Source organism: Limanda limanda, chromosome 1 (genome assembly GCF_963576545.1).
Source record: "Limanda limanda chromosome 1, fLimLim1.1, whole genome shotgun sequence".
Classification (NCBI taxonomy): Eukaryota; Metazoa; Chordata; class Actinopteri; order Pleuronectiformes; family Pleuronectidae; genus Limanda; species Limanda limanda.
In genome coordinates this window covers 28,447,189-28,459,778 of record NC_083636.1, presented here as the reverse complement: position 1 = coordinate 28,459,778, position 12,590 = coordinate 28,447,189, and the positions used below count along the sequence as shown (strand labels likewise).

The window sequence follows — 12,590 nt, the reverse complement described above, 5'->3', positions numbered from 1 at the left end:
TCAGAGCAATCTCTCTCTGAACTGCCCTGTGATTGGTTAAAGCATTCTCTCACGGAGCAGATGAGAGTCTAGTTTTCTCTCACATCCCTTGATTTACATTAAGGCTATTATGAAATTATCTATCAATAACACCAAATATAACTTACCTACACCAACTTTCTATATTTAAATAGCAAGTACTTACTTTTACTCAGGTAGAAAACTCAATGTGGTGTTTTTTTGTATTTTTATTTGTATTGTTACTTACTGTTACTAAAATGTTTTAATGCTACCTCTGCAAAAGAGCACAGTCTCTCACAGTGAAAAGGTGTTGGAAGATTCTTTTTTAAGATGCTGAAGTAACTTCTGCGGATGTGCATCGCGTTCAATCAGCTGTGCACAGGTAGGAAACCGCTTCCAACTTCAGCTGGCAACTGTTAAGAGATGCAGGTTGGTGCTTATGATGGAAATTAGCATGCAGCACTTCTCGATTTCTGTTTCTCCGTGTGTCGTTTGATCACCCATCGCCAAATAATTATATCCAGAATATTCTGCTCTGTCGCACCACCACTCCTTGTCTCCTTTTCTCCCCCCACTTTCCGTCTTTGTGTTCCTTCATCTCTCTTTCATGCTCCATTGCATCTTGAGGCCACAGCTCTCTGGAGAGATGTCATTGCCGATGATGTATTGATGTCTGGATGTGGTGAGCACGACGGGCCCGGCCTGCATGGCTGCACAGATGCTGACTTTATGCACACCTATGTGATCACAAGGCATTAGCAGAGAGATAGCAGGTTTATCCGATTTGATGCAGGGCAAAAGTCGGCTTGCAGCTGTATAAGAATATATGTGGTCTAAGGGGGGCTCTCACACCTGCTTGTTTGGTTCGGACCTTCTGACTTTTCAGAACCAACTGAGCAGGTGTAAAAGTTGCCTCAGACCACCAAAAAAAATCAAGTGGTCTCCAGACCAAACAAGCCATGTTTCATGATTGTTTGCAATGTGAAAAAAAAACAGATTTGCAGGAAGTTGAGACAGCATTGAACGATAGAAATAGAAGCTATAGTGGTTTGCAGACTTGCTTGTAGTCTTAGCCTCTGATGACGCCAAGGACGTTCATCTGGTTGGTAGAGATACAGTGCCAATGTTTTCTCCATTCAAACTGAAAGATTAGCCCTTGTGAATACCATGGAACAATTGACAACACACCAACGTCAGACGCACGCCCGTCTACAAACCAATCAATGTCATGTATCGGAGACTATCAAAACTAATCAGATCAAATGCAAACAATGAGCCATGGTTCGGACCATGGTCAGGGCAGGTGTGAAAATGTCCATAGAGAGTGCAAAGCCTCAAATAAACATTTTATGTAAAAATAAAACGCAATAAAACGAGCTGAAATCAAAATGAGAAATCCAGTCATAATATTTCAGTTCATTTCCTGTGTTATAAGGTCATGATGCTGCCTCATCCCCCTGTGGGACCTGCTGTTATGTCTCTACATCCAGACAGCGCTGTTAGAAGCTCCACAGTAACAACAACAAGCCCCGCGCTGCCTTTGCCTGGAGAAGTTCACCTTTCTTTCATCCCAAAATATCCACTCCTGGCACAAATCCTCTGCGTTATTGATCTAGTCTTCTCGACGCCTCAGCCCCTGGCGAGATAGGGTTCTAATTTGGTTGCTGCTCCTCTCAGCTGAACGGACTGTTGGAAGTGACGATACGGAGGATTTATCCTGGCGATAACTGGCCAGAGGAGGGTGGCACTTGGGTTATTATGCCGTTGTGTTTTTTTATGTTACTGCTCCTCGAGGTAAACTAACAGCTTTGTTTAAGAGCTTTAAAAAATGTGAGTTCATCCTCTCTGCATCCGCTGTGAGAAAATTGTTGCAAGCCCGCAGCGCAGCTTCAGTCATGTTAAACGCAAGTGTCTTTTTAATGCATTCAGCGCTGCCATCAGTGGGCATACTCATTCCCACAGCTGTTTCACATAGGAACACTTTGTTGTATGTATGTAATACAGTGTGACAGATGATTTACTTACATGACAGGAAGCACTCTGGTAGCTCTGTATGCCTCTGGGCAGTTTTTTTAGCCTGGCTTTAATGAATCAGTCGTCCCCAGGGAGGGCCAGAGTGTTCGTAAAATGCAAGTCACTTGTCAATACCCTCCACATTTACAGGAGTGTCAGAATCATAGTTTGTAAGTGTTGTAACGTACAGTGATCGCATCTCCGGCCTATGCTGTCATTGCTTTTCCCCCTCATGTCCTTCATGTTGGTGATGGTATTGGACTCAAGCTTCACTGTCCTGGTGCGCCCAGAGGGTCCAACAGCAGAGGAGAATGAGCTGGAGGCAAGGACATCTGTTACCTGCGGTTGGCCTGGGCCGTGCGTCACCCACAAAACAGCTGAACAGAAGAGAAGCTCTCTCCTCTGATTGGCTAACCCTCAAATTAAACACAGGGGAGGGGTAAAATTTGGACCTTTAATAGCTATGATATGACTCAAGATTTGCACATGTAAAAACCCTCAGCGCATTTGATATGTGTAGAGAGAATCTTCTGAATCAAATCTTATAACCCGTTCAGCCTGTTACATAGTTGTTTATGCTCTTGTTACTTATGTGTGTTTTACATGTGGCTGGCTCATTGTACCTCTCTTTTCTCCAACTCTGTTATAAAGCGTGAGATATTCTTGACGTTGACTAGCACATTTAAAAGGACAACTTTGGGAAACTGCAGTTGTGCAGGAGCCAGGAGGACACCGTTCCGTTCTTTGCAGAGTAGAAAATGTAACAACGATTTGCCCTTGCGGACGCTGCTCTGTGCACCTGCCTATATTGAACTAAAATGGATGATACAGGAGATAGATGTGTGTGCTTGCGTGCGTGTGTATGAGTGAGATGTGTTTTTCAGTGAGCAAACCAGGGTCACATAGAGTACAGTAGACTCATCATGGGGCCATAGATCTATATGAGCTCTTAGCAACACAGGAAATGAAAGGAAAGCATTTCAGTGCACTTTCTCTCCTCTCAGTGTGTCCTGTACAGTTTGGACTACTGTGGCATATCCTTGGCCTGATAAATAATTCCAGCAGGATCTTTAGTGACCGTCTCCTGCCAGCGTGCAGTGATGGAGGAGGGGTGAAAACAGCCAAACAGAGAAAGGTGAAGGCACCGACACAAAGGATAAGAATAAAGAAAGGAAAGAAATCACTTAAGCTGCCTGGCTCAATGGATGGCAGTGCCAGTCAGTTCAGGTATCTCACTATGAGCAATTAAAGTGAGATCATATCATTTGTATCATTTGTCCGGAAAAGTCAATAAAATATGAAACAAGAGGAAGTAGCTGAGCCAACAAAATGTTATTTTTAGATCAGGTTGATAGGAGCTTAATTGTCACGGAAAAGTGGAAGAAAATTTCCTTTCAGTGATCAAATATACACTGCAGCCTCATTGGCTGATAACATCAACACTCACTTAATACAAGACGGAGAGAAATACACACAGACAAACATGGGGAACATACAGAGCAAGTCGGCAAACACGATGTTCAGAAGCTGATGACACTCTCTGCAATACCCCCCCTCCAGTCAAACCTATCTTCATAATGATCACGTGCACCAAAAGCCAAATCAGGAGCGCGGCAGCCCTTCCTGTTTTTATGTTGCATGAAAAGCGTCCGCGCCTTCGGGGAGGAGCCGCTTCCATTTCCACTCGGCCTCCGGTCCTCTCCATCAACCCAGTGTGACCCTCACAGGAAGAGCTGCAGGCTATGGCGCTGTAACACGAGCCACCAGTCTCTGGGGAAGGAATCCCTGGGATGCAGAGAGAGGTAGAGATGGAAAGAGGAGGAGAGTGGAGGATGGAGTGGCTGGAGTGATTCCTGTTTTCTCCTCTCCCTGAATATCAGCCCTTGCCCGAGGCTGGAATAACAGGCACATTGATCAGGCGAATAGTTAATATTAAACAGGTTTCAATTTCCCTTTCTCCCCCCTCACATATACTCTGAGATCACTTTTCTATTCTGGGTAGGTGAGCTCTGCCTTTTTGGACCACACTGTATCGGTGACAGTTCTCCAATTATTGAGCCCAAACACTGTAATTTCAAACAATCTCTGATTTCCCCTATTATATAAATGATGTATTAGCTCTACAGTGTATGACTTCTTCTATAATGTTCTATCCATTCACTATAAAGGAAAAATCTATAAACCAAATTGTTGATCTCGTCAAGTGTCGGGCCGGGTTTGGACAAAACTATTGAAATCATATTTGTGTTCAGGTCGGTTTCAGACAGAAAATTGCAATGAGGGCCAAACTCCACTATGAACAAAATACAAGGATTTGTCGACATATTTTCTCACAATGAAATACTCGGCTAGCACTGGCCTGAATACGTTTCAGTTTTTTTGTTTTCTATCATTTAACCATTATAACAGCTTCATCCTTTTATAATATTTGATGCAACGTGAAGTGCATTGATTTCCATGCAGGTTATACATTGCAGAACAATGAAGCAGGATAAGATTGATCTCATCAAAAGTAGCTGGAGCAGGCTGCATGATGTCGACTTCTTTGAAAAGACTGAATTTAGAAGAAAATAGTCTCCAGAATTTCCCTTTTAAGGCATTTCATTGCTCTCGCTCTTGTATTTGTCTTCCCTTATATTACCATAGAAACACAACACGCACACAAAAACACATTTGAGTGGGTACAAAGCATTAAACTTGGCACTTTCCAACGATTTTCTTAAACTCTTTTCTTTCTCAAACTTTTTCAAGGCACAGCAATTGGAAAGGACAAATCATTTCAGTCATCATGCGTCCTGCTCTTTGTCAGACAGTGTGATCCCTCATTCTAATATTGGAGATGATGTTGTTACTTAAGACTTCATGCAGAGACCACGTTTTTACATTTCATCTGTTAAACTTAAAGCTACACAATGTGCAGTGGAATAAGGTCGAATAGAGACGTGAGCACTGCACACACACATGGGCCTGTGTCTGTCTATGTGTTGATTATATTGTTCGACTAGACTTTATGAGTTTTTACTGGCAAGCAACCCCCATCTACAGGGAACTTAATCTTTTTCAACAGGGCCGCTCCCTGCTATTTATTAAATCTGATCAGCCATGATGCACCGTCTTACCCTCCGCCCCAACCCTATCTTCATATCACCCTCTCTGTGCGCTCTGTGTGTTGGTGGAGGAGAGGGGGGGCGTTGAGTTTTTTTTTGAAGCATGGTTCGGCTGATGAGATGTGGCAGCGATACAGAGAGCGTTCTACTTCTCCTTATTAGCGCTGTGGCAGAGGGAGGGGGCGACTGCGGGACCATGGGAGTCGGAGGAAGAAGGCTGAGGGATGATGGGAAGGAAAAGCTGCGAGCTCCAGTCTCTCTTTAAGACGTGATTGTTCAGACTTCTATGACCCTGGTTCTCCTCCATGAGTCAGCTTATTACAACAAATCTCACACATACTTAGCATCACTGCCTGATAATTTCCTTAAGCATGCTACATTTGTTACATTTCTTTCTTTCATTTCTACATATTTTAACATGTCGAGAACGTGATTTGAACAATGTGATTCATGACAAGAAAAATAAAATGGCGTATCGAAGACTTGCCTTCCAAGGTTTTAGCCACATCAGCAACATGGCTCTAGGGATAGAATATCATGGTCCCCAAGGGATGAATTTAGCTGATTTTGGTGATCCTATTACTTTTTCTCTAGCGTCAACCATCTATTTCCATCTTTCCAGTTGTCCCATACTTGATGACCTTCGCCTAAGCCCAGCAGTCCCCTTCCTCAATCAAGCTGCACCAAATTGCACACACTCATAGATATCCGTTCCCTAAATATGTTAGATTTTTGGCATGAAGATCCATGAATTATCCCCTGGGAAATTGGTGAAAATGTCACAAAAACATCCCAACTGGATCTGCCCCTTGGTGGAAATCTGTAGTTTTAATGCGTAATCCTGCTGACAAACAAACACAGGGACAGGGGCGAAAACATCCTCCTTGGTGGACGTAAATATTGATATTCCTGTTTACCTAGGCTACACATATACCTCGTCTGGTTTAGTCGATTTAAATTGATTACAACAAGATATATTTTAAAAATGCAGTATATGGGAATTTGTCAGGGATAGAACTGGACAGGTCATGAATTTAAAAGAGACAATAACGTTAGCACTCTAACACTAGCGCCAAACTGAGCTGTTTATTTACCTACCTGCTAAATATCCACTTGTTGATGTTATTGTGAGTGGGTCAACATGCTGACATTAGTATTTATCTCAAAGTGCAGATGTGACTTTAAATAATAATAATACATTTATGCAGCACTTTTAACAAGGCTTCATGACACTTAACATATAAGAGAATAGAGAGAGCAAACAGCGGTTTCACAATGGTCCCTCTTGCAACTGCATGAACATGCTGTAAACACAACTTTGATAAAAAAAGAAAATCATTAAGGAGATGATCAGGTGGCAGCATGTCTATTTTAGTAGCAGCTGAAATGAGAACAGACTGCCACCTGGGAGTTAGGAAATCAATCTGTAGAACATATGGTATTCAGTGAAAAATAGTCAATAGTCATAGATGGAATATGCAAATCCACCATTATGGTCGCTTTAATTTCTGTGTTGTAATTAACTGCCAAGTTTATTCATAGAAATCCATGTCTGTAAGTTCTTAGGTTCCACAAATAACTACTCAAGCGTTACACAATCATTATAAAAGATTATTTTAAGAGGGCTCTGGGTCAAATGTTTCGTCTATAGCCTCTACCAGCAGAAATCCTTCAGTTATTTATTCTGCCTCTAGTTTGATGTCTCTCTCTCAGTTTCCCTTCTCCTTCTCTGCCTCCCTCTTCCTCTCAGTTCATCCAACCGTCCTCTCTAATCAGGCCTGGATTTGCCTCGCTTCAGCGGCCACATAAGGAGAGCGCAGCAGAGAGGATGGAGTAGAGGAGAGGAGAGAGAAGGAGAAGGGTCGAGGTTAGAGGGACAATTAGGATTAGGATGACATGTTCTTCCAAAAGGAAAAAGAAACACATGAACCCTGATTTAATGACAGGGTCCATAAGTAACCATACACTCTTCCTTCTCCATTTTTTTTCTATTAAAAATATCATAAAGATGACAAGTGTAATTGTAATAATGGTGATTTTAGAATTGCTGTGACAACTTGGTATTAAATAAACAAAATTATATGAATAGGAATGTGAACAATTTAGAGCTATTAGGATTTACTGTCTATTGAAGGTTTCTCCTCTCTGGACTCTCACTGGGTCGCTCCAGGACATAGCTGTTTTGAGTCCGTCCCTGGGAAACGCTCTCTTTATTCCTGGGTTCATTGTCTTGCAGCAGGTTTTTCCTTCAGGATTTCCTTGTTTATCCCTGCATTCATTTTGGACTCACTGTGGCATGATGCTGCCACCACCAGCCATGTGTCTTACTGGGGATACTGTGTTGGGATAATGTCCAGTCCTAAGCCCCTTTTCCACTAGTCAAAAAACCCACCAGCATCTGACCGTGTCTGCTGTGGGAACACAATGAGCATTCACTCCCATGTAAAACGACTCTTTTCTTCTTCTACATCTCTACTTCACAGTAGACACTGCACCTTTTCTGCACATTATGATGATGCGCATTGAACTTCCAGGATCTTGTAGATTTTTTTGTCATGGTCATGCATGCAATGCAAGACTGGCGAGGTGAGAGAGCTTCTTAGTTTCTTGCGTGTGTTCGTTACATAACACGTGACTCACCAAAGAAATCCAAACTATATTTACACTTTTAAACAGGCTTAGCCACTTTTAAAAAACCTGCGTATATATCTTCTAAATTTGGTATAAAAGAGGTAGAACATGCTGCGAGTGCAACTCAGTTTTGGTCTCATCAGACTTAACTTCTCCATTTGCCTTCCTGTGAATAGTAGCTGAGCACCAAGCTCACTGCTGTGTGCACAGTCTGTTCAATCTGAGCCTGTGAAGCTTGTAACTCAACTGCAGAGTTGTCGTTGGTCTCTTGGCGGCTTCCCTCCCTGGTCTCCTTCTTGCACAGTCTCTCAGTTTTCTTTATGGTCTGTTCCGTAATAATCATTGATTTAGCTGTTCTCCCAGGAATTTCGTAGTGGTAGAGCAATGTTCTTGTCTACATCCCCCGACGTGTTTTTCATTTACTTTTTCGCTGAGTTGTTCCATTTTCCTCATTTGTAGGTTTTTGCCCGGAGCACATTTACCGTCCAGATACAGGTGTATTTATACTACAGTTTTATTTATATTACAGTGTATATATACTGCAGTCAACTCTACAGAGATGGAGCTATATAATATAGTTTTATAGGGTGGCTTTGACCCAGAAGGTAACTCATGGTGTATGATAGAAAAAGAGCTCTCCATAGAACTGTTGTATGAATGTGTGTGTGAATGTGGCCTGTATAGTACAGCACTTGGACGATAAGACAAGACAAGACAAGATCTATTTAAAAACAGTCCATTTACCATTTGGCATCTCCATTTGACCATTGATATGACTTCTAGAACCAGATGGCACCAGTGATGATGTCGAGGTCTGAACTAGGGATGCACCGAATATTCGGCCACCGAATATATTCGGCCGAATATTGCAAAAAAGGCCACATTCGGCCACATTCGGTATCCGGTAAAATGAGTGAAAAACAAGGCCGAATATTAGCGGCGCGTTTTAATGACGCAAGCAAACAGCGTCTAGTGACGCGGTAAACGTAAACATGTCCGCGGTGTGGTCATGTTTTAAAGTGTCGGAGAGCGACACAAGAATTGCAGTTTGCAAGCAGTGTTTAGCCGAAATATCTAGAGGGGGGTCGTCCGCAAAGACCTTTGGCACTACTGCTTTAATTAACCACCTTAAAGCCAAACACCCCGAGCAGCATGCTCAGTTTGAGCGAGCGACAGCTGCAGTAGCATCAAAGAGGAAAGCTCCGAGCAGCACCCACACTCCGTCCGTGGCCGCGGTCTTTGAAAAGACAAAAAAGTTCGCAAAGGACAATGCCAAAGCTAACACAATCACGAAGAAGGTAATGGAGTTTATTGCTTTGGATGATCAACCGTTTAGTGTTGTGGAGGACATCGGCTTTCGGAAACTTGTGGAGCACATTGAGCCCCGTTACACGATACCGAGCAGGCGGTTTTTCTCGGACGTGTGCTTACCTGAGATGTACGACAGCGTTGCAACTCGCGTCCACAAGCTATTGGCTAAAGATAAAGATGTTAACCTCAGCTTCACGACAGACATATGGAGCTCGGATGTCAGCCCCACCAGCATGCTGAGCTTAACTGCACAGTGGGTCGATGCAGATTTCAAGTTACAAAAGATAGTGCTTCACTCACAGGAGTTCAGAGGATCACACACGGCAGTAGCCATCTCTGATGCATTTGCCAGGATGTTTCAAACTTGGCATATTGACCCATCAAAAGTGCATGCAGTCGTGAGTGACAATGCACGAAATATGACTAGAGCTATGGAAGACAGTGACCTGAAAGGCATACGGTGCATGGCTCACACTTTACAGATAGCGGTCCACGAGGGTGTGTTAAGTCAGCGCAGTATTGCAGATATCATAGCGACAGGGAGGAAAATTGTAGGTCACTTTAAGCATTCCCCTCTAGCTTATTCTCGCCTTCAATCTGTTCAAGAACAGTTTGAAATGCCACCAAAACGGTTCCAACAGGATGTAAGTACTAGGTGGAACAGTACTTATTATATGTTGGAGAGCCTTTTTTCACAAAAACGAGTCCTGGCTGCCTACGTAGCAGATTATGATCTGCCCTCTACCTTCACATCATACCAGTGGCTGTTAATCGTGAACACGCTCTCTCTTCTCGCCCCGTTTGAGCAGATAACAAAGAAGATAAGTTCATCTGATGCATCTGCAGCAGATGTTATCCCATTACTTGCAGCACTCAAGCGTCTTCTCAGTAAAGAAGCAGAAACGGACCACGGAGTCAAAACAACTAAAAGTGCACTGTTAGAAGCTGTCAACAAACGTTTTAGTCAGGCAGACTCCGAACCCCTGTTCTGCATCGCAACAGTGCTTGACCCACGGTACAAGGATCACTACATTGATGTGGAGAAAAAACAGAGGGTTAGGGAAATGGTCCAGGCTGAATTGGACTTATTAAAGCCACTTGGAGACAGTGAAGTGACGCACAGAGAGGGGGGAGAGGGTGCAGAGAAAAAAAGAATCCGCACCACGGAGGCAGTACGTGTGCCCTCACTCTCTGACATGTTTGAAGAGATCCTCCAGGAAAACAACCCAGATGCCAGGCAGACAACGAGTGCCACTGCTCAACAGCTGGACTCTTACTTGTCAGAAGTCCCCGTCCCCAGGAGTGACAATCCTCTAACATATTGGAGGACCAATCAAGGCCGCTTTCCTGACTTAGCACAGATGGCACGCAGGTAATAACAGTCAATAATTTTTACAGCACCTTTCAAAACATACTTACAAAGTGGTTTACAGTGGTAAAACAAAATGTATAATGTAATTAATGCAACAGAAAACAATATAGGAATACTACAATGCAAGTGCACAAGAGTAATGGTGATGTACAATAACATTTAAAACAATAAGCTAAAAGTATGGGAAAGGATTGGTTTTCTTTTTCTCTTTATTACTATTTTTTTATTGCTTGATAACAATGAACTGAACCTAAAATGTTGTTTCCATTCCAAGGTACCTGGCTGCTCCATGCACAAGCACTGATAGTGAGAGGCTGTTATCATGTGATAAAGCAGAGAAGCTTCTCTTCATAAAGAAGAACCTGCCACTGTTCCTGTAGGAGTAGGCTAAGTAGACCTATGGCTTGATACAGGCACAGTTGTTTTGTTTTAATGTTTTTGTCTGTAAAGCAATTTGGGTTGTCTTGTCTCAGATGTCAGTTTCTTTCTGATGACAAATCTGTTCTGTTCAGGGATATGTTATGTACCTGTAAGTGTTTGATGTTACAAGCACACTTGCTATTTACCTCAGCCATTACATTATTGTTTACATTATAGCCTACTGTTACTTAGTAGACTTGTGCCAACTTTTGCACTTTTTTGCACTACATGTCAGAAATGTTAAATAAACATTTACTTTCTTTGAAAATCATGTCTATGTATTTTATTTTTGCAAATTAAAAAATGAAAAACTTAACAACCATATTCGGTATTCGGCCAAGCGTTTGATTATTATTCGGCTTCGGCCACAAATTCTCTATTCGGTGCATCCCTAGTCTGAACACATATCAAATCATTTATAACACATTGTATATAGTAAAGGTTGTTTTTATTTTGAACAGGGCAAGGGTCAAATGTCATACCCTCTGTGTTACATGAGAACATGAAAGCCTCTAAATTCTGAGAGGAACTGTGATACTCATCTCGTTATCTTTCAGTATGAAAATAACCTATATACAGAAATGCGCCCCAAAAACTCCAGAAAGGCTACTTTCGATGCACATCAGTGGGTGATTGGCTCCCCGTGGTGTGTCTTTGATTAGCTGGATAACTGGCTGAACTGCGGCAGCGACAGAAACCATGTGAGAGGCTCTGTTGCTGGCTTTTTGCCTCCTGCTCTGTTCTTTAAAGACCACCACTCTGTCTCTGTTACCTCCCTTCCTTGTCTCTTTCTCTCCGTACATCTGTCATTTTCCCTCTCTCCCATCGCTGCCACGCTGGTTCTCCCGGTTTAACAAGCTGCCAGGGGACCCGCATGAGAGTTCAACCACAAATTTATTGAAGGGATCCAAATGCGGGGTGATTCATCCCCAGGTGGCTCCATTTCCATCTCTGCCGATCGGACTTTGAATTTTGGAAGCTTCAATGCTCATCTCCACCTGTTACTTTTCTTTCCCGGATTAGTAATATATATATCGTTTTTACGGAAATTATTTTGTTCAAAAGATTTAATCAATAATTCACACATCAGTAAAAAAGCATTAGAAATTGGCAATGTCTAGCTGAAAATTGATAATAACTTTAAAGACAGTTGGGATGTGGAGCTTCCAGGCTATAAAACATAGCAGTGACCGCCCACTTTTAAAATGGCTCCGATTCAGGAAGTACATTTCATGAAGGATTATGGGTAGTGCAGTTATTTTCCTTGACTTCACGAATAAATCTAATTTTTCTTTAAACACAGTTGATATCATACAGACTTGTGGATTCTACAGGACCATATAACATGGTTTCACAATCTTGTAGCTTGTGGCAAGTCTACTTTGGATGGTTAATAAATTATTGTTGATAATCAAAATCTCTATCCAGAACATTCATGGGATTTTTACTTTCAGAAACAACACTATTGAGGTCTATAATTAAATATTATTCTCCTTTTGTGTGAGTGGGCATTTTTATGATTCCATGCTCTCATTGTGCAAATGTCAAAAATCTGTCTTTGAGTCCTGTCACAGTTTTTCGTTTGTTGGGTCATAAACACAAAGTTGTTTCTCTACGTCTCTCTACGGGAGATGTCAAACTCAAAGGATGAAAGGAATGAATAGTTTCCTGCCTTTTTATCGTAATGACAGAAATTATTCTCTCTGCATCCTAATTTGGTCATAAAAGAAAACGTG

At 42.2% G+C, this 12,590-nt stretch overlaps 2 protein-coding genes across 6 annotated transcripts in view; both read left to right on the top strand.

Moving 5' to 3' along the window:
• Positions 1-12,590, top strand: part of dab2ipb (DAB2 interacting protein b) — a 139,145-nt gene that overhangs the window by 108,480 nt on the left and 18,075 nt on the right. The window lies entirely within an intron of this gene.
• On the top strand, positions 9,478-11,078 carry LOC133001761 (zinc finger BED domain-containing protein 4-like). Its single transcript, XM_061071448.1, has 2 exons — positions 9,478-10,434; positions 10,709-11,078. The coding sequence occupies exons 1-2, from the start codon at positions 9,482-9,484 to the stop codon at positions 10,812-10,814; spliced, it is 1,059 nt and encodes a 352-aa protein (XP_060927431.1). The 5' UTR covers positions 9,478-9,481; the 3' UTR covers positions 10,815-11,078.